The sequence below is a fragment of the Corvus cornix genome, chromosome 1A, assembly GCF_000738735.6.
Source record: "Corvus cornix cornix isolate S_Up_H32 chromosome 1A, ASM73873v5, whole genome shotgun sequence".
NCBI classification, from domain to species: domain Eukaryota; kingdom Metazoa; phylum Chordata; class Aves; order Passeriformes; family Corvidae; genus Corvus; species Corvus cornix.
This window is the reverse complement of record NC_047057.1, coordinates 68,919,004-68,946,549: the sequence shown is the minus strand read 5'-3', so window position 1 is coordinate 68,946,549 and position 27,546 is coordinate 68,919,004. Positions and strand designations below refer to the sequence as shown.

The following is a 27,546-nucleotide window of genomic DNA, read 5'->3' as shown; positions in this document are numbered from 1 at the left end:
CCACATGACTCAGAGATAACTCCCTCTGGACTATCTTCTGTTAATGAGCCTAATCAACACTTGGCCTCATGACTCATTACCCCATTGTGAGATGCTCCACCCAGAGGGAGGAACCAAGCATCCCATCATGGGTATAAACTGAGACTGAACACCAGAAACAACCTTTCCACTGGATTTCCAGAAGACAGGAGCTACACAGCCACCACTGGACCTTCTGAGGAAGAGCAGAATCTTTTACTACAGGATCACTGCTTCAGAGGACTGCAGCCACCATTCTACCAGACTGCTACCACTACCCTGCCTAACAGGGACTCAGGTTGTATCTTGACTCTGTCAGTTTGAACCAGTGTTTTCTTTTAGTTTTTTTTCTTTTCTTTTTTTTAACTTCCCCATTAAATTGTTATTCTGACTTGGTGCCTCCCACTGGTTTGTTTTCAAACTGGTACACACTCTAAAAGAAGCTTCCTAACACGGCTCAGAGAGGGACTGTCATTACTGAGTTATTAATGAGCCTGTACCTTTGGTTGTGTGCATTACATGTCAAGTGAGAATTGTTTCAATGAAATTAATTATTGTTTTGGCTAATCAGTAGAACAAGTATTCATTCTTAGCTTCCCTTTACTCCGAGAGATTTGGTCATTTTCCTTGGAATATACTAGTTAAAACTTACTTTCAGCCTACATTTCAGTTTCTCAGCTATTTAAACAGAAACTCATTTTGTTAGTCTTACTAGGTAAAGATGCTTTGAAAATATCTGTCCCATTTCCTATGGAAAAAGGTTGCACACATATACATGCTTATAAATCACAAAACCAGGAAGCGTAAAACTTGGTGTACTTACAGAACTACTTAAAAATAATTTTAAAATACTTATTTTTTGGTAGCTGCTGACATTTTTTGGTACCGTGACCTCTGGAACACAAGATAAATGTAACTGACACCGAAGATAGTATTCAGGTTAGTAAATATCTTGATTTTTCAGTGTTGTCTCCCAGAACTGTAACAAAACAGGTTACATTAAAGAGCACTGAAATTTCTTTTGGAGGAATCTGTGAATTCCTTGTACCTTATGCAGAATATTTCTAAGAATTAGAAAAAAAAACCCCAACAAAACCACCAGATGAAAAAAAAAGATCAAGAGCATATTTGGTATTTAGAGATCAAGGTCCAGTCAAATGAAAGTTTATGAGAAATAGGGCCCCAACCTATGAACATTTATGTATCCACTCAAATTTGTTGAGTGAGAAGTTTGTTAAGTGCATATTTAAAAAAAAAAAAAAAACGAACAGTGAAAGAGTTAAACAACCCAGTGATCAGAAAACTAAACACCATTTGAAGCACAAAATAAACAGAGGGTCCTGTGCAGATTTGAACCAGCCAGTGTACTTGTAATTATTACTTTTAAAAGAAGTTGAATATTTGCTTTCAAAACCAGTACTTCAGGTGGCTTCAAAATTATAACATACAGAATTTTTAAAAGGTATTTTTTCCTGAACCTAAATTTATGAGAGAGAAATTTATGGCATAATTACCTAATGTTAGCAAAAACTTGCAAACCAAATCGCTGGGACAGTCATTCAAGTATTATGAATTCCAGCTGGCATCTTCAAAAAAAAATCAAAACGGAGTGCTTGTGATCACGTTGCTATATGACACTTCTTTCAAAAATACCAGGACACTGCTAAAAGTACTCATGTTCTACATCCCAAAGCAGGCAGTGCTCTCAGAAGTGGCTTGGAGAGCCAGCCCATGTGGATGAGGTTCAGTGCGTGTCAGTGGGAACGGGCCACTTTCTGCTGATCCAGGGGCCCTCACAAGGGAGATTAGCTCTTTGAAGGAATTTTGCCTGCCTCAGTATTATTCCTCATTTTCTTACAGCCCTTCTTGCCCTGTGACTTTCTTGGCTATGAAAGGTAAGCATGCCATGCTCCAGGAGAGTGTTTAAGGCATGGTTTATACACATAGGTATCAGCACAGGTGGTCAGTTGTCCACAGACCAGTATCACATTGACTATTGCAGTAAAAACCTCTGCATAATGCGAGCTCTCAGTTGTGATAAAATGGAATCACTCTTTGAAAACGACACTGCTTCCATGGGCATCATAAAAAAATATTCCATACACATATATTTTACAAGAGCCTGGAGCGAGAGAACAAAGAGGAATGGCTCCAAACTAACAGAGTAGGTTTAGATTGGATATTAGGAAAAAATTCTTTACTGTGAGGTTGCCCAGAGAAGTGGTGGATGCCCCATCCCTGGAAGTGTTCAAGGCCAGGTTGGATGGGGCTCTCAGCAACCTGGTCTGGTGGAAAGTGTCCCTGCTCATAGCATGGGGTGGGAACAGATAATCCTTAGGATTCCTTCCAACCCAAAATATTCTATGATTCCATGATTCTACTGACAAAAGATACATAGATAAAAAATAATATAGAAAAGTTACAAAAGATAACCTATAAAAGGCTCCAGTCACACTCCTTCCTCTCCAGAATCAGAATTTTACTCTTTCATTAAAGCATGATCATTCAAGTAAGCTAAAAGTAATCCATCCAGTTTTGAATAATTCTATTTTGAAATACAAAGTTTGTAGTACTTTCTTAAATGCCTCTATTGGAAGTATAACAGAATTACAGAGACTGAAAAGCTCACTTCTGTACTTGGGAAAAATCTGAATCAACCTATTCTTTACAGTGCATGAGGATTCTAATTGTCTTCCTAATACAGTAATCGTAATTCTTTCTAGTCACACCACAATGGAAGGCAATGGAAATTTTAATGAATTAATAAATTTGATTTGTCATCAAGTGGATGTTCTCCACAATATAGGAGTTAATTTTTGTTCATTACATACCTCGGTCATCCCCTCATGAAGAAAACCTTGAAAATGTGACTTAAATGAAACAGAGGCAGTGTGGGTGTTGTGAGTATGCCTGCACTCAACCCCAAAATAACATTATTTACTACTTCTTTGCTGAAAATGGTATAAAAAATAATCTAATTCATATGATAAACATGTTTCAATGCCACATTCACTTTTAAAATCATTGAATCAGCAAGATAACTCACACAAAACCTTTTACTACATACTACTCTGGATGCTTACTGAGTTACATGAAAAATTTGTCATTTTCAAACCTTTCATTTGAATTTCATGTGATAGTCTTTGTGAAATGCCACTGAAGTCAGAAAAATGCTCATATTTGTAAGTAAGCATATTTTTAAGGGCTCCAGTAAACAGACATGTATAAATCGGTCATGTGACCTACTGGTCATTACCTAAACTTCTGAGGATTTTTAATGATTTAAAAAGTTTGTCAAATAATTTGAGATCCTAACACAGAAAACTATCATTAAAGTCCAGAACATTACCACCGTGTATAGGTTTTAATCACAGTACATTTCACAGATTATGCAAATTTAAATTCAGTCATTCAATATTCAGTAGCATTATAAAAATTTATATAGAATTATCCATATGCAAAGCCATAGGAAGCTGAGAAAAGTTTAATGACAAGGAATAAGATAAAAAAATTAACAAAAATGTAAGAATAACCACCATGAGTATAGACCAAGACTGATAAAGTTGAAATTGTATGAATAGGACTGTCTCTATTATTTTTCTTCTTCCCTCCCCCCCCCCCCCCCGCCATGGCACTCTTCAATAGAACATGGGCAGAATTTATGTCATTTTCACTGTTGCTTCTTTACCCCCAGAAGAGCATCTCACTTCAGCTAAATCACAGCATTTCTTCAGGATTTGGGACTTTTGTTTAGTTGTACTACTATTTTGGGGAGCACAGACCATGTAACCTGTTATGGGAAGTGGCCCTGTACATGTTTCTTGTGGTTGCCCGGAGCAGTTGTGGCCCAGTCCCTGTGACCACAAACCAGCAGTGGTATGAGAAAAGACTGCAGGGAAGTGTGGACGAACCAAACAAATGCTGGTTGTCTGATCTGGATAGCTGGGCTAAACAGTTCCATTGTGAAATCTTTCCTCCTCTCCTCAGTGGTCAGGGAAAGCATTGTTTCTCTTTAGATGGAGAATCACGTGTTTTGTGTGGGTTTTTCACGTAAAGTCCCTTGAGGGAATTAAGTAAAAGTACTACTACTTACAACATGTAAAATTCACTTCATCTTCTTCACCATTTACTAAGGATGAAGTGATTCTGAGACAGATGATTATGTCTTGGGGAGCAGTCAGCTGTCCAAAAATTCCTTACATCTCCTTTTCTTCATTGTCCATCTCCTGCTCTTTGTTGTCCAGAGCAAACTGCTTTTTTTTTTTTTTTTTTTTCTTTCAGTGAAAGCCAGTTTAGCTTTTTTATCTAACTGGATGTTTGCCTTTATTTTCTTACAGATCTTTCTGTGATGGTAACCCATGAAGCTTCCTGGGTTTCTCTCCTTTGAAGTCTCCAACAAATCTCTACCATCACTCTGGAAGATTGCTTTTCAAATGAAAAATAGAAGGGTATTTCTAGATTTTTCACTGCACTGTGAACTGCTGCAGCTTCTTTGGTAAATGACTGATACTTCTCCAGCAAATTTACACAATGGCCTCATCATATGTAATGGTTCCTACTTTCTTTGGGTTATTATAGACATCTATTCATCAAAAGGAGGCTGATTCTGCAAGTGCCAAAAGGATGCATCACCAGAACTTCAGTGAAATCTTGAGCTGTTGACTATTTGCAGCAGTAGAGTTCTGCCTTCCCAGAATTTCTCTTCTCTAGAGAAGGGAGACAGAATTTTTAGGTGACTGTAACTATATGCTCAACATGCTGTTAAAGAGGTACCTATCAGCTGTAGACAGCCTAATCCAGTGGAATTATATCCTGAAGAATGAAATAACACCAATACCCTCCCGCCCTTCCCCTTCTTTTTGTGTGTCCCTGCACAGGAAAACTCCTAAATGGTCATTATTTCTCATCTTCTGCGAAACTCGTGTTCTGTTTGGCTCATCACCTACCATGTTTTCCCACCTGCTATTGATTTTGACGGAGACACTAAAATTAAATTACTGCTGCCTTTTTTGTGAATGATCTTCACAACTTAAGTGCCTAAAACACCCTTAGATGACCAGTAGACCAATAAGACACAATTACATTGTTTCATTAAGAAACATGCAAAAGTTCTTCCATCAAACCCCGTGTGGCAGAGAGCACAGAGAGTTCATCTTCCCATGTACTGATCAATGCGTAAGAAATTGTGCCTTGACTTTGTGAGCCTCGACTTCCATCATGCTACCTAATGCATGATGCAAGAATCAATATACCAGGAAAAAGGACTCTTAATTTGACTTTCTTGTGTCAACTTCAGCACAGAAAGTGGCAAATGCCCTGGGGAGGTCTGGTCCATTTCATGTGGGACTGGAAAGATCTTAGGGTTGTCTAGACTGTCATAGGGTTGCTAGCTTCAGGGAAGCTCAGCCACTGACAGCTTAAGCCTTTATCCTTGCTGGAGCCTAGAACTCGGAACCGCTACTTTGCCAGCTAGGCTCGTGGTAGCCTCAGAGATCCTGGCAGACAGAGCTTAAGAGATACGTTTCAATCATTTAATGACTTTGAAACACTCTTGGGAAAAAAAGGCCCTTGTGTTTAGGCTAAAACCACATTACAGCAGTTATTACAAAGAATATATGTTTCTTTACACCAACGTAGAATCTGTCCAGTCAAAAAAAACCCCACTGCTGCTTTTAATCTAAACAGAATAATTAATGTTTTAGCTTAAGGAACTAAAAGAATATATTCACTTGTCTGCTTTGATCTATGTATTATAAATCTAAATTGGGTGGCAGCAAAAAAATTAAGGTAGGGTGTGTTTATTCCTCTGGTTCTACTTTCTGCTTTCGTTATTTTAAGTGCCAACATTTCTGGTATCAGGAGGTGTAATTGTAAAGTAACAAAGTGGAGATAAATTAAGATGTAAGCAAATGCTACTTGGTAGGGTGTACTAGGTCGAAGGTCAGATCTATCTGATTTACAGCTGCTGCATGTGTGGTATTCAGTACTGCAATATCCATTTTTTTGCATTCTGTTTTGATGCATCTAGAATTAGAAATACCTAAAAGATGCATATTAAAAAAAAAAAAAAAAACTGAAAAAGAGTCATGCAGTTATTACTCTCTGGGCACTGGTTCTGTCTCTGGGAGGTTGATGCTTAGGGTAGATGGAACCCAGCTATGTTTTTCTAGGTGTGTATGGCAACCTGCTGATTGCTGTCTCACCAGAATAAACTCTAAACCTTTCCAGCTGTTCTTAATCTGGCCCCTTAACCTTTAAAAAAACCAGAGGCTTTCCATTCCTCAGAGCCAAACTTTGCTAACAATATCTAGGTTGTTTTCAAACCAAGCTTCAAACATAAAAATGACTAATAAATCCATATTCCATAATAGTTAGGCTGGAAAACTATTATTTTAAAACAGACTCCGTTTTTATGACCCATTTCTAATAAAAATCCCAAGTATGCTTCACTAATGCTACCATTTCAGATACTCAGATCCCAGATGATAGGCGTGATATCCAGATAGATACACCAATAAATATGTAAAGGCTATAAATCTGTCTCAAATTAGTGATTTGTAGATGTGCGAGAGGGAAGAGGGCTGGGAAATTCTGCTTTCTAATCTGTTAGTTTCCTGACTCTTAATCACTTCACAGCTGGTGATTGTATTTTTCTGTGTTTTGTATTAAGTACTAAATACATTACTCCATGCTCTTCGGGGCGACCCGGGGTTTTGCACAGACTTTTAGTCCGCGCCTGATTTCACTCGTGTGAAGACCAATTTTGGGCAGCTCGAGGTCAGGGGCAGTCTGCCCCTAGCACTCTGCGGAGCCCTCCGGCTTGAGAGTGAGGCAGGTTTTGAGGAAGGGAGGCACTTTTGGATGAGCCACAGCCTAGAAATCCATAACGCTTCTGAGGACCGTAGCCCGCTGGCTTCGGTATTCCAGTTCGGGCTTCCTATTAAAACAACGACACAATCCGTAATAATCACTCATAAACATCCATCTTTTTGACTCTTTTACGGCCTCGTAATTGCCCCCATCCTGACAGGCGGATTCATGCCCTGGCTGCCAGTGCCCGGTGCCAGGGAGCTCCTTCAGAGGAGCGCGGGCCGGGACGGGGCTGCCCTTCCCCGGGAGTCGCAGCCTCCTGCTTCGTTATCGCCTCCAACACCCCCCGCTCCGCTGCTCGGGTTCGGCCGCTTGTTCGGTGCAGGTTCGCTTCTGGGCTTTGGGCAGCCTCCTCTCCCGGACGGGGGGAGCGCTTTTCCCGTGTAAAACTCAAGGACTATCCCAGCAGCGTTCAGGAGGGAAATCCTCTCCTTTTCACTCATCCTCTTTTTCTCTTCCCAAGCTGGCTTACGTTTAAGTCTCTCCCGCAGATCTCCCTCTCGCCCTCCCGGCAGGACTTCGCAACTTCTGCCGCGGTTATGCCGGCCTCTTATTTGCATTTTCTTTTAGCCCTGGGCGCTTTTTTTTTTTTTTCCCTTCTTTTTTTCCCCCTGTCATTTCTCATTCCCCGCAGTCCGCAACAACAGGGAGAGGACTTCCCCTTATCCGCGGGGCACGGCCGGGACCCCCGCGGGCGGGGCACGGACCCTCCGGCGGGCAGCGCTGTTCCGCCCCCGCCTCCCCCTCCCTGCCTCCGCCTGGAAGGCAAAGGATGGCCTAGAAATTAAGCAGCACTTCTGAGGCGGTACATCTGCCTTTCCCCCCGCCCGCCCGCCCCCCTTCCCAATTTTCTTACACCGCTTAGGAATTCTCCTTGTCTCTCCCACTCCTGTACTTTTAAAAAGAAATTTTAATTTCTCGCCCCAAGCCCGAGGTGGTCGCGGAGAGGCGCGGCGCTCCCCAGCCCCCCGTGCGCAGCGCTGGGCTCTCGGGGAGGAGGCGAGCGGGGGGCCAGCGCGGCGCTCCGTAGGAAATGCCGGCGCTGCTGCGGCGGGGAGCGCCCCCGGCCCGCCGCCCCCCGGCCAGCGGGCACTGACTGCCGGAGTCGCTCCCGGACCCTGCCCTGCTGGGAATAAGCCCCGGGGCGGGCGCCCATCGCGCCTGGGGCGCGCAGAGGAGCCCGCCGAGGCCATGGGCGGCGGGAGGCGCGCAGCCCGGCGGGGCGGCGGGCGGGCGGCGGCGGGGCGGCAGCGGCGGAGCGAGGGCACCCGCCCGGACCGCGCCGCTGCCGCCGCCGCGGGAGCCCTGGCGCCGCCGGAAACTTTCCTCGGCGCTGCGCGCCGGCTCCCTCTCGGTGCTGCTAGCCCTGGTGGTGAGGCTGGAGCGGGGGGAGCGCGGCCGGGGGCCGCGGGGCCGGGGCTGGGTGCCCCCCGGCGCGGTGCCCCTCTGCCTGGCCGGCGCCTTCTTGGGCGCAGGGCGCTGCCCGGTGCGGCCGCGGGCGGCGGTGCTGCTGCTGCTGCTGCTGCTGCTGCTGGCCGCCTGCTGCGGGGGGAAGCGGTGGCGCAGACGGCGCTGGCGGCGGGGGAGGAGGTGGAGGAGGAGGAGGAGGATCACTTGCTCTCCCTCGCCGCTACGGGGGTGGTGCTGAGCTGCCTGGCCGCCGTGACATGGCTGGTGCTGAAGCTGAGGCAGGGCGTCCTCATGCTCGCCGTGACTAGCGCGGCCAAGACCACGTCCCTCGTCGCCTTGGAGCGGGTCCCGGCGTCCTGGCGGCCCTACCTGGCCTACCTGCTGGGGCTGCTGGCATCCTTCTGGCCGGCTACGCCGACCGGCTCTGGCCCCCGCGGCGGGCCGCCCCGCTGGCCGAGCCTCCCGCCGCCCCCCGGCCGCGGACGAAGCCCCGGTGCTCAGGCGGCGGCGGCGGTCCAGCTCCATGATCTCCCCCGAGATGTCGGGCGGCGGCGGCAGCGGCAACAAGACCCACCGGAGGACCTCGCTGCCCTGCATCCCCCGGGAGCAGGTAGGGCAGGGCTGGGGGGAGACGGGTCCCAAACTTTGCCGGGGGTCCCGCCGGCGGCGGAGGCGCGGGGAGCTGCGTCCTCCCGCCGCTCCTCGCCGGAGGGGCCACGCACAGTGCGGGCTTTCCCCGGCTCCCGGCGGCACGGAGAGCCCCGGGACGCCTCCGGACAGGGCCGGGGGAAGCGGGGTTCTCCGGACCCGTCTGACTTGCTCCGGCTGCGGGTGACGGGGAGAGGGCTCGGGGTGTGCTTTTCTCTTACAGCTGTCGCCGGCGCTGGCTTTTCCTAAGCCTGGCAGAGGGAGGGCTGGGGTGGACGGTGCCCGCTTGGCTCTTGGAGCCGGTGGGAACCTGCCCTCAGCGCAGCCCTCGGGTTTCCCAGCATCACTTACGAGCCTCGCTGTTTCAAACCTGTAGTTTCCTAGAAAGGTAGCTTAGCCTTTTTAAACTTGCTCTAAGCTTGGAAGGGGTGTGTGCGTGAGCCAAGCAGCTTGTCCTCGGTGGGAGAAGTCCCTTATCAGGGCGGTAGCCTGTCCGCTGAGGCTCCTCTTTGCACTTTGCCTCCCCAAGGCTGTTCCCGTGCGTGTAATCAATAGCTCCCGCTCTGCCGTGGCTGTGGGAACCGGTGCGAGGCACACGCGATTTATCTCAACTTTGTTTCCTTTGAGAGGCTGTGATTGGAATGGCTGAGTGAGAACTTTGTGACCAGCGATGCGTTCATTTAAATGCACACATCAGAAAACTGGAGAAAGAAGCAATCAAGCACCGGTATCTTAACTGCGCAACTGTGGAGTCTTGACACGGACACAAAGTGAACTTAGTTCTGCGCTTGAAGTGTTTCTCAGTTGCTTTGAGATTTAAGATTGCCCCACAAAAGTATCACTCCATGGGTCCCATGTAACTGGCTTGAAAGTCAGCGCAACCCTTGCTGACCAGTGGAAAAGGAAACCTTTCCTGGCAGGGAAATAAGCATTAAATGGTGTTAAGCTTTCTTTTTCAATTAGTATTGAAAATGATTCTGTGCACTGTGATCAGGTGAAGCGTGTTGTCATACACCAAAGGTTTTATTTCAGGTTGCTTGCTGGATAAGCAACAAAGTATTTTCCAAGTAATGGCATCTAACTATATGGTGTGGGTGGCTAGTTTGTTTCTGGAAATAGTTTGATTACATCTCTTTGTGGCTGGTTTTGACATTTTCTAGAAGAGGGCCTGACAACCTTATATGCTTGAGACTTGTTTTACAACAAATGTACTTATTTATTTAACAGTTTTGTTTAGGTAAAATAAATATTTACCATAGACAAATACAGTGTGAAAAAGTAGAGAACTGACCTGGTTCAGACTTTAACAGGAACTGAAAGGGAACGGTGTAAGAGTAGTTTGTAAGTACAATAAGGCACGAAATTAAAACTCTTTAGGCTTACTTGGTGATGCTAGACATTTCTGGTGGTTGCTTACAATAATCATTTGTAAGGTTTTAAACATATTTCTGCTTGCTTTCACACTTCCAATAAAAGCAGCCTTTTAGTTAACATCTCTAAATGTAATCATTCAGAGACAGGACTCAGTGACCACGGTCCTTGTCTTTGCTCATGGAAGGACTTCAAATCTGCTGCATATACCAGAATGTTAAACTGGTGATGGTAACAAGGTAGACTTCCCTTCCTATTACTTGGCGACAGTGGTCAGCTTTGCCCTCAGCAATTCCCACTTCCAGGCTATGGAGCTGGGCTGGAGTTAGCTGGCAACTGTTCAGTTCACCCGCTGCAGGATTTTGGCAAATTTCGCTTTCTTTTGTTCTCACTCACTATTAATCAATAGTGAGATCTGCTATTGCTTGCATCACTGTGTGATTAGAAATGGATGATTGCTTTGGAGTTCGGGGAGACTTTTTGGTTTGTTTTTTTTTTAGCACAATGTGGCTGTGTGTATTTGAAGTTCTCTCCCTAAAAGCTGTCCTCTGAAATAAATGCTAGCACGATAGAAAAATGGAAAAGCTGAAACAAAGCTCTGTAAGGACCTTGAAGAAATGCTGGGAGAAGTGGGACTCTCTTACAGCAAACAAACTTTATAGCAAAAATCAGCTACCTGTAGACTTTAAGAAAGCACAGGTAAATGTTTTTCGTTTGGACAGTTTTTAAATAGAACATGTTAAAAGTAGAGATGAGGGTTTTAAGAAAAAAACCAGGCCTTCTCCTGCCCCCTCTCCCCCCCCCCCCCCGTTTTAAAAAAAACCTCCCCTGAATGTTTCTTGTCTTGTTTTTACATCTGTGAGCTGCCAATAATTTTCATCAGGAAATAGATCCACTTTATTGCTTTGAAACACATACTTTGATTTAGTGAGTAACATTAGGAAAAGTTTTAGAGAACTTTCCCATCACCTCCTGTGTCACCTTTTCTATTGCTGAGCATTTAATTGAGCTTTTATTTTTCCAGAATTTGATTGCCTTCATATCTGTTTCCGTTAATATGAGATTCTATGAAAGTTGGAATTTCTGAATTTTTCTTTTTTAGTCACACACATCTCTATTATAACCTGAATTCTTCCCTACTAGAATTTGAAGGTGAATCTATGTGGCATTGTGATGTAAAGGACAGTACCAGGAATTGCAAACTGACAATATGGATATTGTATTAACACATCTCATGTTAGTTGCTTATCAGTTCCAAAAAGAATTTAAAAAGCAAAACTTTCATTAAAAAACGCCACCATCCAGAATTCAAATGGTACCATGATGCAACCTTCTCTTGCATCTTCTGCTCTTTCCCCATTTTAACTTTAATTCTGTGCTTTTTGTGGTTGCTGTTTGTCTCTCTTTCCCGACTTTGGCAAATTCTTTGGATTAAAAGCTTCCAGACTGGTGTGTGTGTAGATCTCATTGAGAAATGTGTGCGTGATCTTGCTCCCAGCTGAGTGTTGTCTCCCTGTGATTTCATCAAGGCTGGCCGAGGATGCTCCGCTCCTTGAGGGCTCGCTCACCCAGACTTGAAAGAGGAGGCAGAGGAAAATTGTGAATGGATGGATAAGACTGGAAATGAATAAAGAAATACCTTTTTTTTTTTTTTTTCTAGTAAATGCAAAAGTGGCACCAGGAAGATGGCTTTTGGAGTTTTTTCTCCAGGTTTCTGCAAACATTTTGGCTCTTTCTAAAAGCATAGAGAGGAGGTTGGTGGGGGTAGGGAGAGGAGCAGAAATGTGTTCTATGTTATGTTTTTTTCCATTAAAATATTATAATGCCCTTATGCTCCAGAGCTCATGCCTCTGATCAGCGTGTTAATCTCAACATACAGTAGTCCAAGGGGATGATTTTGCCTTGGTGGGTAGAAGGCTGCACAAGAGATTGTAGCTGGACAAATTTAAACCATGCTGAAGACTCCGGATTTTGCTTTCGAGCTTTGCTTGTTGTTTGTTTTGTTTAGGGGAGTGGGAAGCTTTCAGCTACCTTGGATTTATTACAAGTGTGTGTTATTTGCAGCTGCTGCAAATAGTTTGATTTGCCTTTGTAGGTTTGTTTTTTCCTCAGTCAGAAGACTGTAGGGGTACAGCACACATCAGGGTTTGAAGGACTTTCTGGTCCCCCAACTAGTGGGTGACACAACCCTGTGTGAGAAAAGGCACTTGTGAGGTGCTGAGTCTTGGCGTGATCCGTGCAGGAGGCAGCATCAGGATGGAGAAGCTTCTCCTGCAGCTCTGATGTCCCCAGCTGCCAGGCCAGCAGCTCCCTGGACAAACTCCTGTCCGTGTTCTCTGGCTCCTTAGGCACACAGGCTTTCTATCCATTTTCCTTACATATTTCTTTTGTGCTCTTTACTTCCTTCTGGGTAGTTGGAGAAGGAGAAAGCTCTTCGCCTTCCCAAGGGACATCTGAGGGTCTGTCACTTATTTTCAGTTGATTTGGGACTTGGTAGCTGTTTCGTGCTGCCGCATCTTTCCCATCCCGTTTCTCCTTGTTAAAGAGTTATTTTTTCGGATCGGTAACTTTGGTGCCAGACTTGTCTAACTTCCTCCAGCAGCAGCAGTGGGCTTTTTGCTCGATTTGACTGTTTTTCATGGGGTTCTGGGTGGTAACTCTGCTTGTTCCCAGCCTGTAGCCTGGGAAAGTTGTGAGCAGGGACAGTCGTTATCACCGCCTGTCTGTGGAGTTGAGAAGACAATACTGTAACAGTTCACATGGTCAAAGATATCTCTGCAGTGATAAGATCTAAGAAACAGTGGAGGAAAAGAAATATATTTGTAGTTTGTTTTTTTTTTTCCAAGGGAAAATTAAGGCTTTATCTCTTCTCATTGTTTGATAGTGAGAGCTTTGTTAGTACCAGGAATATGTTGTTTCTTCCCCTTTGCTGGTTCTTTCTCATTTTGCTTTAAAAAACAGACAAATGTACCTTTACATTATACCAGTTTTTAGTAATATGGATCCTGTCCTCTGGCCTGAAAATAGGGGAGATCAGGGTGCAACACAGAGAAATTTAAAATTTTGGAGGGGAGAAGGCAGATCAGATTTAGATACTGAACTTTGTCTGTGTCAAAGACAGAGGTCTCCTATTAGATGCGATATTTTATATACCATATACCTCCTGCTAATAAGGTTTATTGAGCTATAATTACTCTGATAAGATTTACTGGCATTGCCATTTAGGTCACTAAAAACTAAGGAATACTGAGGAGTTATGTCATCTGGTGACTTTCTGAAACACAACTGTGTAAAATATTAAAGTAAGGCTCCAGGAAAAATCACCCAGGGATTCCAGACGTAATGCTTTATTTTCTTTTGCATGGCTTCATTTACGCAAACCCGCTCTACTTAGATTTTTTCATTTTTCTTTCAGCCTCACAAAAATGTTAAAACTGCTGCTGAAACTCTCACGAAGGGTTTGGAATCTATTTTTGTCAATTGGTTAAATCAATAGATGTATATTATGGTATATTGGCAAAAAAAGTAAAGTACAGTAGTGACTTTCTGCTCTTTCTGCCTGAAGTGTGAAAATGAAAAGCTGGGGAACTGAAAGAAATCCTGTGTACTCTGGGTTTGTCATGTTAATTAAATAAACAGCCAGAACAGTGACCCTGTGTATGAAATGTGTTTTGAGAAGCTTGTTGGGGGGTTGGAGGGGAAAAACAGTGACACATGATGTTTTGGACTTTAACTGTGACATTTGTATGAATTTGTCCTAATCTGCTGTTAGTGTTCTCACATTCCAGCTGTTTTTTGTGGGAGACTGAGGCATAGCTGTGTGTTGCAAAATAGAAGGAATACTGCTTGGGCTTTTTTCTTTAAAAAGTAATATAAAAAAAAAAAATTCAAGCCTGGAAGTGAAAAGGTTGCTGGGTTCTGGTGCCTGCAAACTGCAGGGCTTGGAATGGGGGTGAGCTAACTATATCCTGAATGATTTGAGAATCAAAAGAACACTGCTGCAATTAAAGCTTTGAGCCAGTTGCTGTGATTTACCTAGGTAATCTAATGGGAGATGTACAGCTTGTAGCATATCCCTTGACAGATAAGGAAAGAAATGTACAGATTCAGATAACAAAGTGGAAGTCGTGTTTTTCTTTGTGTATGGATTTTTATTTTTTTTTCCTCTGCTTGGTTTTGAAGAACTTTTTTTATGAATTACCAAACACTTTCCTCAAAGTCTTTTCGGTGTTAGTCAGGGTGTCACTCAAAGAAACACCTTTCATTTGGACTATGTAGGTTTTCAGGTGTTGGGGGAAGGGTTGTGGGGTTTGTTTTTCTTTTTTTTTTTTTCTTGTTTGTTGGGGTTTTTTTGCTGTTTGCTTATTTGTTTGTTTGTTGGGTTTTTTTTGTTCAAGTTGTCTTGCTCTATGTCCCGCTGCGAGTTTGCTTTATGCCCTGCTGCAAGTGGAAGCATCAGTTCTTTGTACCGGGAGTAATAAAAAACAATAATGAAATGCGATGTGCGTCTGAGTTTTAAGTTGTGGGTGGAATATCAGCCTTTTTTCTTTCTGAACTGCTTTTGGAGATTCACTGGGGTTGTGGAAAGAGGAGGAGCTCTACCTCTTTATCAAGCTTTGGCTTCTTTTGTTGTTTGTTGGGTTTTGTTGTTTTTTTTTTTTTTTTTTTTTTAATGAAAGGTTTGAGCTGCTTTTCTTCCTTTTCCTCTGTGTGGGGTGTAAGTCATTGCCGCGAGCCTCTGGTGGTGATGGTGAAGGGGTGCCTCTCTCTCCCGCAGCGGGCGGGCGCTGGCGGCGGGGCCGGCGCTGGCGGGCGCGGCCCCCTAGAGGGCACGAGAGCCCCTGCGCCGCTCGGAGCGGCCAAGCCGGGCACGAACATCCTCCGCAAAATCTGTCCGTGGTCCTTAACTCGGCCCGTGTCGGGATCTGCTCCGGAGCTGCTGTTCCAGCCGCGTCCCTCGCTGCCCGCGCCCCGTGGCTCCGCGGTGTCAGAGCCGGGAGCTGGACTTTGATGATCCTAGTGGGTCCTTCCCGACGCAGAATATTCCGTGCGCCTCAAGACTCTATGTAACCATTTATAACGAAAACGGGAAATGACACTCGGAGAGTGCAATAGCAGAACCTCCCCCTCTACTCTGCCCTGGTGAGGCCACATCTGGAGCTCAGTGTCCCATTCGGGGCTTCACAGATCAAGAAAGACAAGGAGCCGCTGGAGAAGGTTCAGTGCAGGGCTATGGAGATGATGAGGGGACTGAAGCATCTCTCCTGTGAGGAAAGACTGGGAAAGCTGGGCCTGTTTAGTATGGAGAAAAGATGATTGAGAGGGGATCTTATCAATGCATCCACCTATCTGAAGGGTGAGTGACAAGAACACAGGGCCAGGCTCTCTTCAGTGGTGCCCAGCGACAGGACGAGGGGCACAAACTGAAGCACAGCCAGTTCCACCTAAATACGAGGAAAAAGTACTGTGAGAGTGACTGGGCACTGGAACAGGCTGCCCAGAGAGGCTGTGGAGTCTCCTCTGGAGAGATTCAAAACCTGGCTGGCCACCACCTTGTGTCACCTGCTTGAGGTGACCCTGCCTTGCCAGAAGGGTTGGTCTAGATGATCTCCAGAGGTACCTTCCAGCCCCAGCCTGTGATTCTGTGCAATGTGCTGATGAGAGAAAGGTCCATTGCTGTTGAACACAGGAGACGGATGTTTTCGTAGTGCCACCTCAAGGGTTGCTGAACAGAAGGGAAAATACTGGTGGTTGTATGAGTTTGGTCAGTGAAATGGCATTGTTAATTTTGGAACCTGTCAAGAAAAGGATTTTGTATTAGCTGGCAGTGCTGGTCACTGAAAAGATTTTGTGTGTGTGAGGTTTTATAGTGAAATTGGGTTAGTGAAGGCATGGTATGGAGTGCTCTATCAAGTTTTTGTCAGACATACAGAATAATTAGGGTCCAGAGATAGCCCAAACTTCTGAGCATCAGCTAAGAAGAGATGGAAAATCTGTGTAAAAACAGATCTGACTGAGGGGTATTGACAAGGTACTTGCCTAAAAATGCAAGAATAGAAAGGAATTTGGAGAAAAAAGAAAAAAAATCCCTCTCTAACCTCAAAACAAACTCCCCCCAAACCTTTTATTTTTAAACTGTTACAAAGAAGTCTGATTGTGTGAGACAGAAATACACACTGATCATGGAACATGTGCGTGTCACAAGGTATGAATGAAACTCTTCCAGCTTAGACATTTGTATTTATTATTTATTGAATTGTACAGGTTTCTGATGCCAAACAGGTTGAGGATTAGAAAATCTGGCTTTTTTTTTTTAAATCTGATACTTGTTAGGAAGAAAGTTACCAGTTGGTCACTCAGTGTGCTTTAGTGACCATACTGTTTTATCTGGAGTGCCTACTGACTAGGACCTATCACTGCATGACTCTTTGTATTTTTACTGCAATTAACTACTGAAAAACAATTTAGGGAGAACATATTTATGAGCATCAATACAGCTAAAAGCTCTCCTTCTGCCCTGCACAAGGCTGGAAAATTACAAAACCTCCACATATCAGAAATAGCTCAGAGCATAGCTGAGGCCTCCTTGGCTAACACTCCCAAGCCGCCAGTGAAATATGCAGGGTTAAAGTGGTTTATTTGACTTTTGTATGTTGCTTAAGTTGGCTTTGTTTTGTAGTAAGATTTATGCTTTGGTTTGAAATTTAAAATAAAATTATATTCTGCGTCATTTTGTTGTTGGTTTTTTTTTTTTTTTTAGCTGGGATTTTTGTCTGCCTAACTCTGTAGGAGTGGTGCTTTTCAAATACCCTCATGATGCTTTTTCTGATGGTTGCTGAAGTCCTGAGGCACACCCCGCTGATGGCTTAAAAAAAGCAACCCTTCCTCTCAGACTGGTTGGTCCTCTTAGAAATATCTCAGCTTCATTTAAAGCTGTGTGAAATATAAGTACGATGATGCCTGCTGGAAAACTATCACTGTGTTTTGAGGATCAAGTCACTGAAGGTTGTTTGGTTTATTTTTTGTTTAGAAAAGCTTCTTGTTTCTGGTTGTCTTTTACTCAAAGATAATACTGTAGGGGAACAATTATTACTGAACTTAAAAACTGAACATTACTTATTCTGAGCAGCATCTTTCTGACTGATTTTTGAGTAAATTTGTCCATAAACGCAGTTGTGAAATGAATTCCAAGTGGGGAAAGAATTGAGTATTTGAGTGGTGAAGGTTAATTATTTTTTGAACTATTGCACTCCCAGCAGGTTGATGATACCTTGCTGGCATCTCTGTGTGCTGGAGTTGCTGCCAGGGCACCAGCAATAACCTAAAGTGCTCCTCACCCTGGAGTACAGATACTTTGAGTCTCTTGCACTTACTTTTGCTGTATGGTTTTAAATAAGCCCCTGCGTGTTTGTGTTTAATGTCATGAAGGAGAGGCAGAGCGTTAATGTTTTGTTACCTATGTTATGTAAAAATATTGATTCTTGGCAAATACATACACCCCAAATTTGCCTTAAAATGTGGTTGTGGGGCTGCTGAAGAGGCCAGAGGGGGGCTGTCTGCTGTATGCTGTCAGTGAAGGCACTCGCAGCAGTCTGCAAAAGCACTCTCAGGAGCTTTTCTGTTTGCTGCCTGACCAGCAGTGGAGGAGGGCACTTGGAAAGGGTGCTGCATGGGCTGAAAAGCTATGTCCAAGCAATTTTTACTCCACTTCTATCAGCAGTAATCTAGATATGCTCTCCCAAGCTTTTTGTTGCCTGCAGAGTAAAACTTGTGAAACCTTGTCTATGCACGTATATTGAATCTCAGGTGAAATGACAGCTGTGGAAAGGCGCAGACCTCTGTGTGAAAGTGTAGATTAAAAAGGGCTGCACAACCTTATGTACTGCCTACCCTTGCCTCTGTGAATGCAGTTTCAAGTGCTTTTGAGAATATTTTTTTTGTTATTTTCTTTCTTCTCTTTCCCTTCCTGGTTTCTCTTCCCTTTTTCTCCTTTTCTTTCTTTCTTATTGATGCCTATTTGCGCTCACCAACTGACAGATCTATCTGGGGTTTCCTTGTAGAGTAGACTCTGCTGCTTCATTTCCTCTACAAACCCACCCTGCAATGCAGATACCACTATTTCTATATTGGTAATGCTGAAGTCCTTCCCCTGAAACTCACTTTTGAATGGCAAAAAGCTGCTGGATGCTGCACTGAATTCTCTGGTGTGTTTCCCTTCAGCTGTACTGGTCGTGCTAACTATAGGTTGCTCTTGGCAAAGTCTGATCACTGTATTTGGCGTTGATAAGGAACTTTAATGTGTTTGGGCGCTTCTATAATTGCAAGATAACTGATAAGATATTTTTCATGTGGCTGGAGTTTTAGTTTGAATCTGTCACTGGGATTGTTACAGGAATACTTGTGCTGAAATGCAGCCTGCCTCTTACTCTTGTGAGACAATGGATACCTTCACCTTCTCATTCAGTGATATTTTAAAATTCATGTTGTACAAGTCAAAGTTTGTTAAAAACACTATTTTTCTTAGATTCTTTTTGTAAAGGTTTTTAATCATCTCCTCCCTGCCTCTGCTATTTTCAATGGTAATTGAGAGTGCTCAGCCCTCCCAGGGTAACAGGGTGATTCTTTTAGTTCAGTCCTTAGTGCAGAAGGAGCTGTGTTCACATCCATAAATCCAAAGAGAGCTTTTAAATTTTTTTTTTTTAACAGCTAGCCATTCTGTTCCTTATTTTAAAGAAAGTAATTCAAAGCTAAGGTTGGCTGTGCTGCTGAAAATGTGACCTGACACCTTGTAGCATGTTTTTGTAGATGTGAGCACACACATATAGACATTCATATATATATACATACGTGTATGTATCTATCTACACAAGTTAGTATTGTGCAGTTGAGAGGGATGGAATTCTTTGTTTGACTCTGACAGCACAGTTAACAAGCCTGAGTTACATATGACAAGGTTCTTTCTGGATATTAAATCACATTTTCTGATGTTTCTGCAGGCAGCCTTGTTTATTAATATGCCAGTTCTGGTAATAATAATTTGCTTGACTTTTGATTCTTTATAGTTTAAATATTTCTTCTTCTTTCTTGATTTGCAAATGTGTGCCAAGTTGTGCAATTATTTGTTATTTATTTGTAAACGCTTGAGTAGTTATTTTGATCAACAAATAACTGCTTGTGTCTTACAAATGATACATTCCAGTATTAAATTTGGAGCTCGGTGCCAGAAATCTGTTCTAGAGGTGTAAAGCCATAAAGGTGCTTTCCATGGTGTCCCAGGTGCCTGGATTGACTTGCTGCTGGCTTTAGCTGGGATGTGGAGCATGGGACTGGCTGGGCAGGAGGAGCTGATAAGGTCCCAGTGCAGCCTTAACTGGAGCCATTCTTGTGGGCATAAATAAGGGGTTATTCAGCGTGTAGCTCTGGCTGGTGAGAAGTATGATAAGACCAGTTGAAATAAATAGATGACTTGTATTTTTACAGATAAACACAATGAGCTTTAGCTGGTAAAACTCTGTTATGTGTAGTGGATATGTTGTTGCTGCTATGTACCTATTCTCTGGGAAGCTGTGGACTAGTTTGTGTTTGTTATTTATTAAAACAGTACCCTGAAATTCACTGCATTTCTGTTGATTCTGTGCGAGCTGAAATGTTTCAAGATAATTCATATGCCATTACTGAGGTTTATTCTTTTTAAGACCAGCTTAAGGCATACGCAAGTGCCATTCTTAAATGCAGTCCTAATTGTCTACTGATTACATACAACTGCAAATGAATAAACATTTTCTATTAAAGGAATTAATGCTGTACTTCATGTGTGCTTGTGAGGGATGGAAGTTAAAATGGGGATAAGAGTGTAAAGGAAGCCTGAACCTTTCCAGCAGGCTTCTGCTCAGAGCTGCAGAGCATTCATCTTTTCTGTGACTTGTGGAGAAGCAAAAAACCTTTGGAAGCAGGCAGGTATATCCATAGGTGTGTACAGTCTGATCATTTTAGGCAGCATGGGCTCTGTTCGTGCCTCATTACAGAGACCATAGTAAGACATCTGTTCAGTGGCAAAGAGAAATATTGTCTGTGCCTTATTGGGACTGCAAACTGGCTTCTGGGCTACAGAATCCAGAATGCTGGTTCCTGCTAAGCCTGCTGTGTTTGTCAAGCAGTGTCATAGAGGAGCATGGGGTAATAGTGTGACAATTAGACAGACTGGGGTGCCAGCCCTAAATCACTTACTCCAGCTTAAATTCCGGTTGAGGATCCAAGCCTGTCGTTTCCTCTTGGCGAGGCACCTTTGGAGTCAGAGCCAGCTCATAGGAAACACGAGGAACCAGGGCTTAACTGAAATTTAGGACATCTAAACCTAGCTCTCTGGATGCATCTGTTGTGGTGAGACAGAGAGAGATGGCAAACACAAATGTTTCTTGGAGAGCTCTAGAGCATTTTTAAGTGAAGTAGGAAAGACAGATTGTCTATCCCCTTCCTCTCAAAGCTATCCAGTCTTTATTTCAGCATTCTCTTCTGCTGTGTGTGGTGCATAAATCTAGTCCTAAAATGTGTGATGTTCTTATTCAGAGTTGATGGATAGTAAGTACTTTTGATAATAGTGACTGAGGCATAGTTTCAATGTTTTCCATTCCAACATTTTAGCTGCCATCATCCTTGGATCTAGAATTTTCTTTTCCTTTTGTATTATGCATAGATGGACAAGAAGATCCTTAAGATTAACCTTAAGACTTCCTGACTCGGGCTGTGATCTGCCACTTGAGCACACTTTTTGAAAACCCAAAATTTTAAATTCTGGGTTCATGTTTAGATCTTTATATTTTATTTTTCTTTTGAAAACTGCAACTAATCTGTGTTAAAAAAATGGTAAAATTCTTCCATATGTGCTTATTTCATGTTCTGATCTGCTTTATATATTGTCTCTTCTCAAATGAAAGTGGTGACGTGATGCTGAGAAAAACATTGATTTTTAAGCTGAAGTCACTGTATTGCAAAATTTACTGAAATGCACTTAAAAAAACCCAGCCCAAAAAATCCTGTGATAGTGGGAGCAGTGACGAAACAGCTTCCTTTGCTGTCATTCAGTGCACTCATGAGAACTTGGCCTGGGGGCCTCTGGGTCTTTTATTTGATTAAGGTTTTTAGAACTGAGATGAAAGTAACAATCAGATTGTCTTAATCATTTATAATAGCAGGTTAAGAAGATGAGAACTTTAGGGAGAAACTTGATAGCCCAGGGAGTATCTTTCCTGTGATCTTAATGCATTGCTGTCTAAAACAGTGAGTCACTGTTTGTAAGCATAATTATGTCATACACTATCTTTTGAATGCTTGAATCTGCAATCGCAGATGTTTTTAATGAAATTTTAGATATCTAACTTCTTAGCTGTATGCAGGTTTGTTTTCTTTTTCCATGTGTTTATTTAATAAAAAGCAAACTTAAAAGAAATGTCATGATTTTGATGGCCACATGCTTTGAGTTAACAGCTTCCTCAGTGCCCCTCTTTTGAATAGTCAAATGTTCCTTTTTGATCTAGGAATGCTTACATCAATGAACTGATTATTCCTGCCTCATTCCCTATCTTCTAGTCCAGCAAATCTGAACCCCCCTTCATGAAAGACAGGCCAAACAACTCAAGGATGGGCTTTGGACACTTGATTCTGCTTCTGCATGTAAAGAAAGGTGAATTAGATTCATTTGATACTTGTCTGTGAGTGACCACCCAAGAATGATGGCACTTTGGTGATATTTTTTTTTCCTTAGCTTATCTCACTTCTTTCCCTTCAACCAGATTAAAGAGCATCTGGTGATTTTTTTTGTTTTGTTTCTTTGCTTTTGGTTTTGTTTTTCTGTTTTTTTTGGGGGGGGGGGGGGTGTATGTGCGTGTATGTCCATGGGTGTCAATCTGTGAAGAATCTACCTCAGATTCTGACGGATGATAAGAGCTACCTGGCTCTAAATACAAAAGCTTGAATGCAAAAATTCACTGATGCCTTGGAGGAAATTTCCATCCATCAAAGACAGGTTTGCTCTGGTCATAGTATGTGAAATGAACATAGAAGGGCAGCTTCAGATGAGCACAGGTAAAATTTCCCAGCAGCAGGTGAAGTGTGTCCTAAGAATGCGTCTTAAACTAGAGAAGGATGCTCACTGCTTTTCCATTTGTTAACACCGAATCAGGAAATGCATTAAGGTAATTGCTGCTGTTACTTCACCTCTCACCCTCTTAATTCTAATGGTAGATATATTTACTGTTTAATCCTTTGCCCCTCTGTAGGGTTTTAGTGGCCTTTCACCTTTTGGGCCTGTTTGTTCTGAGCGATGGCTGGAGCCGTGGTGTGGCTCATGTGACATCACAAACATTTGTGTTGGCAGTCCTTCCTCGTGGAGGACTCTGAAGTCTGACAGTGGTGAAGATGACTAAGTAGAGACAGATTTATGTGGAAATCTTATTAATACCCATAAAAGACAGAATGAATGCATAAGAAATTTGGCTCCAAAAAACAACCAAAAAATGCTCTGTTCTTAGAAGCATTTGGCATAGCTCCATCATGCCTTTTGTGGGAACTGGCTCTTTGTCTGGCCTAATCTAGACTTCTTTTTCTTTTTTTTTTTTTAAAGATTACTAAAGGCTTCCACTTTTCCCAAACTTTCTCACAGTAGAATAAAATTAATTTTCACTTTGGTAATGGACAATCAGTTAATTATTTCAAAGACAATGAAACACAGATGTCTCCCCTTGTTTCTCAGCAAAGATTTAATGTTAGCCTTGCTGTGAGATTTTCACTGCCTCTAAATGTCCATAGATGATACATGGTGCTCATAATCAAAGCAGTTTACAAAGAAGGGGAAATAATTTTCACTTACAGTGTGTGAGGGCTGGAAAGAAGCTTTATCAGAGATGTGAAATTGTAATTCAGTTTCTTTCATAACATGTTTGATACTGGCCTTGGGAGAGGAGTTTCTGATGCTCAGTGTGTTAAGGCATGTGCTCTTGTCTGTGCAGCTGCAGTAAGATTTTCTGCCTAGAAAACTCATCTTCATTTTTGTCATAATCCATAGTATGTACAGAAATGTTTTATAAATAAAATTACCTGCATTTACTCGTTGCATGTGGGTAGAGCTTCCTTTTGTCTTGGAAATAATTTCCAATACACTGTTCCTGTTGAATGTGTAACTGAAAAAAGTTCTTGTTTGCTTTTAGCTATTACTGTGATGACCTAGGCATGTTGTTCATTGAGACATTGTGTTTTAGATCTCTAATTAATCCATGTACCAGTGAGTGTCTTGTACTTTCTCCATATGTGTGTTATTTTTCCCAGCAAGCATGATATTCCAAGCTCACTCCTGATGTGACCACACACTGCTTTGCAATAGGAAGCAATAAATTAGCTTTTAGGGGCTGGCTTATGAGCAAGATCTTATTCTTTATTTGCTTGCCTCTGCTTCTTGGATGTGTGCAGTTTCTAGGCCTGCTGTTAGCGCTGCCACTGAAATTGTTACCATTTCAGAAGATCAAAGAAGCAACGCAAAGAAGAAGAAAATAGTAAAAAATTCCTATCTGGATGAGAACACAGTTTATATCTTCTCATGTTTGCCAGGGTAAAAATCTTCACCATGAACTGTTGCTTACAACCTGGAAAGACAGCTCACATCCACTGTTCTTTGGTAGTTGTCCCTCATCTGGAGGCGGTGGAAAGCGTTCTGCGTTGGGCAGATGTAGAGGGAATTGATATCCTTCCTGCAAATGGCTTGTTGGCCAGGAAGTGAAATTGTTACCTTGGATTTGAAGTCCCAGAGCTGTGCCCCTGTGATAATAGCACTGTGCTCCTCAGGTTCCTGAGATGTCATAGCTCTTTTTGTTAAGTCTTGGTAAGATTTCAGAACTTCCATCCCCATCCATCCTCTACTTCTGTTTCTGCACTTTTTTGTCATTTGTGAGAGCAGTAATGCTGCAAGAAAATGTTTCCTCAGGCCAGTAGGTTTTATCATTAAGTGTCTTCGTCAGATGCTTCCACATAGAGATGCCAGCATTGAAGTCTTTTATTTCTTTGATGTTTGACTATTAAGTGGCAAATCAGTGTCCCCTCTGCTAATCTTGCTTAGTGTTTGTATTGGTCTTCTTACTTATAGAACACCCTGTAGATACTGGCTTGGCATTCTGAGGTGTGTTGTACTCAACTTGTGCTGAACTGGATGGGCAGTAAGGGCATTTGGCATCTCACAGGAATGAATACACTGACAGATTAATCCTGTGTTGACTTTTATATTAAATAGTGTGGTGAAAAAGCCATAGAAATTACTGTTATATCTTGCTTGGGTCAGAGACAGTTGGAAGGCGGGTACTGAAATTGTTAGCTCTGACCTGCTGTCTTCTGAGTTACACTTGCCCTATATCTCTGTGGGATTCTTGGGAGCTGAGAGGGAGGGAAAGTCTGAGGGCTGTGTCGGATGGAATAGATCTTGTTGGCCTCACTTGAGGTAAATGAAATACTAAATCAGGAGAGGTGAATTAGTGCCATCTTCTTCCTTGCTTCAGCTGTGTAATTTACCTGAGACCAGCTGGCTTGGAATGGTGCAAAATCCATGTGCAGATGTATTTGGATAAAATTCACCTTGAAGGGAAGCGTGGTTCTCAGTGTTTCCTTGTTTGCCATGAAGGCCAAGTGCATCACATCCGGTCTTGGCTGGATTAAGCCTGGAAGTCCAGAGTTCCCTCGGAATTCTTCTTGTACTTTACAGCTCCTCCCTGCTTTTTATATGCAAACAACATTCTTTGAGAGGCCTAGAGGGCGGAAATGGCTATGAACAAAACCCATATCTTTTCTGATATGTCACAAGATACCAGAAAAGAATAGTGTGCTCCATGTCTGCTGGTAGCTGATTTCTTTTCATCCTATGTATTTTGTAGAAAAAGAAAGCTTGATTGGATATTGGGGAAAACTTTTCTATGAATAGTAGTAGTAAAGCTCTGCAACAAGCTACGTAGGGAAATTTCATCTGTGTACATGCAAGGTTCTTTCAGCATAGCGTTTTAGATATTTTTCCCAGTGGGTCTAGATACCTGCTTTTTCTTAGAGAAAACCAAAGTTGTTGTTGCCAGTGTTTCCTGCATCTGCCTGCGGGCTGTGTCCCCCAGCTGCTGGCCAGAATCCTCGCGCAGTGCCAGTTGTTCTGTTTGGTGCAGACCCAACCAGTAAGCCCCGTTTATGTTCCAGTCAGCACCCAAAGTGGAGTGTTAATCCTACTCCAGAGCCAGGAGTTTGCAGTCTTGGTGCCTGCCCTTAGGGTTACTGAAGAACAGATCAGATTTCTTGTGTCTCTTCTACTGTTGCCCTTCTCTGATTCAGCAGGTGCAGTGTTGTTTAGTTTGTATTATCAAGTTGTGATTTGTGGCAGACTCTTTCCCCCCCCCCTCTTTTCTTCCCCTTAAATGATAGTGTTCAAGTTCCAGATTAGGCTCCTAATTGCTCTTCGTTTGGCCCGGCCACAGGCTGATTTATCAAGTCCGCTTGTTAACTTAATGCTTTTATGGCTGCCAGGAGAGTGCTACATGGCCTAAGTGAGATGGAGTGGCCCGGAGTTGTTAGACTTCGTGTGTAGGGAGGTTTCCTAGCAGCCAGATAAGGGACAGCAGTCTGAAGGGCACAGCAGCACCCTGTCACCCTTGCTCACGTGAGGGACCAGCATTGGACTTGGGAGAGAGCTTCTGTGGGAGGAAGGGCCAGGGAATGGGTACGTGTAGGGTACAGCATGTTCTGTGCCTTGTGCCCTGATGCCCAGCCCAGTAGTTCTCATCTGCCTGGGTTTTAATGCTTGTTGTGAGTCCATAGTGTGGTTTTTTTTTCTTTTTATTGTCATTTCGCTGTGAAGTAACTGGTTGGTTCTTAAAGGCTGTTAAAAATCTCAGCATGGCAGCTGTAAAACTGCCTAATCAACTCCAGGAGATAATCTTTCCTAGGGGAGACCTTTGAATGCGTTGACTGTCAGCAGGAATAGGTCAGATGCCTCCAGGTAACTTTCTGGGAAGGGAGTCTTGTTTTCAAAACTGTATCTACCTGCTTTGTTAAGAACTAAGGAACTGTTTAGTGGAACCTGTCATAAAAGTCCTCTTTTATGGTTGTGCTAAATCCTCTTAAAGAAAGCAAATAACTCTCTCATTAATGCTGCTCTGCTCAGCATAGAAATAAACATCTGTTGTGACTGTCAGAGGTTTCAAGAAAGACTTGAAATTGGAAAGAATTTCCAGACTTGATCAGTTGATGAAACTCAGTGGGCTGTGGCAGTGCAGTTTTATCTCCAGTTTCTCCTTGGAGTCTGAGAAGTGTGTTGAATTTGGGCCTGAGAACTAGTTCGGAGTTGTATTTTAAGGGGGTAGGTGACACCTGGAGGAGATAAGCTGTAACAAGAACTAAGATTTTTGTAGTTTTCCTGTAAGTCATATGACTAAAAATATGTGAATTTTGGTGTATCAAACTTGAAGAATAAATCCCTTCCTTCCTATGCTGGATTCCAACATTCAGCAGTGGAAATATTGAAGAATGTCATTTGGAACTGATGCTGACCATATTGGTGGCCTAAAATACTTGGTTAAAACTACTTCCAGAGCCTTTTATAGCTTTGAAATTGCAGAATTTAATAGCTCTGAATTATACTAAAGCTTCTTCAGATGTCTTGCCTTCTTTCTCCTGAACTGGGGAAGCAGAAAGGGAAAAAGCCCAGAACCAAACAGCCAGCATTGCTCAGGCTTTTGCTTCCCTTGTCCTGCACTTCCACTTGTGAGCCTACAATGGGTGCAGGGACATTGACTGAGTTACCTCCTCGACACCTCTGTGTTTCTCCAAGCGTGGGGCTTTGTGAAGTGTAGGACATTGCTGGGATCCTGGGCTCACCGGGGAGGGAGCAGGGTCATGCTGTGAGCTCAGGAGTGCAAGTGCAAATGACACATTTCAGGAGCAGAACAATGTTATGGAGGGAATTCGATTGCGAAACAGAAGTGCTTATATATAGAATAAGTATATATGAATGTTTTTAATTGATGTGTGGGTACATGCAGGCCTATTAATAGATGGAAATAAGCAGAGGGAAGAGAGGAAATAAAGCACCACAGCTGTGATTTATCAAGATTGACATGAAAACAAATATTATTCTAGTAATCAGAGGAAATTCTTTGTAAAGCATGTACAAGAAAGGTATTTTAACCCACCTCAACGATTTCCTGCACAACTATA

The 27,546-nt window shown here is 43.0% G+C and overlaps 1 protein-coding gene across 3 annotated transcripts in view; it reads left to right on the top strand.

Annotated features, from left to right (window-relative positions):
• The first annotated feature begins 8,649 nt into the window (after positions 1 to 8,649).
• Positions 8,650 to 27,546, top strand: part of PDE3A (phosphodiesterase 3A) — a 225,792-nt gene continuing 206,895 nt past the window's right edge. For 2 of the 3 annotated variants that reach the window (XM_039571105.1, XM_039571103.1), the window contains exon 1: positions 8,650 to 8,908. In XM_039571105.1, the coding sequence (XP_039427039.1) occupies positions 8,822 to 8,908 (87 nt within the window). In that variant the 5' untranslated portion in view covers positions 8,650 to 8,821. The remainder of the gene's footprint in view (positions 8,909 to 27,546) is intronic. The other variant, XM_039571106.1, reaches the window with a different exon arrangement.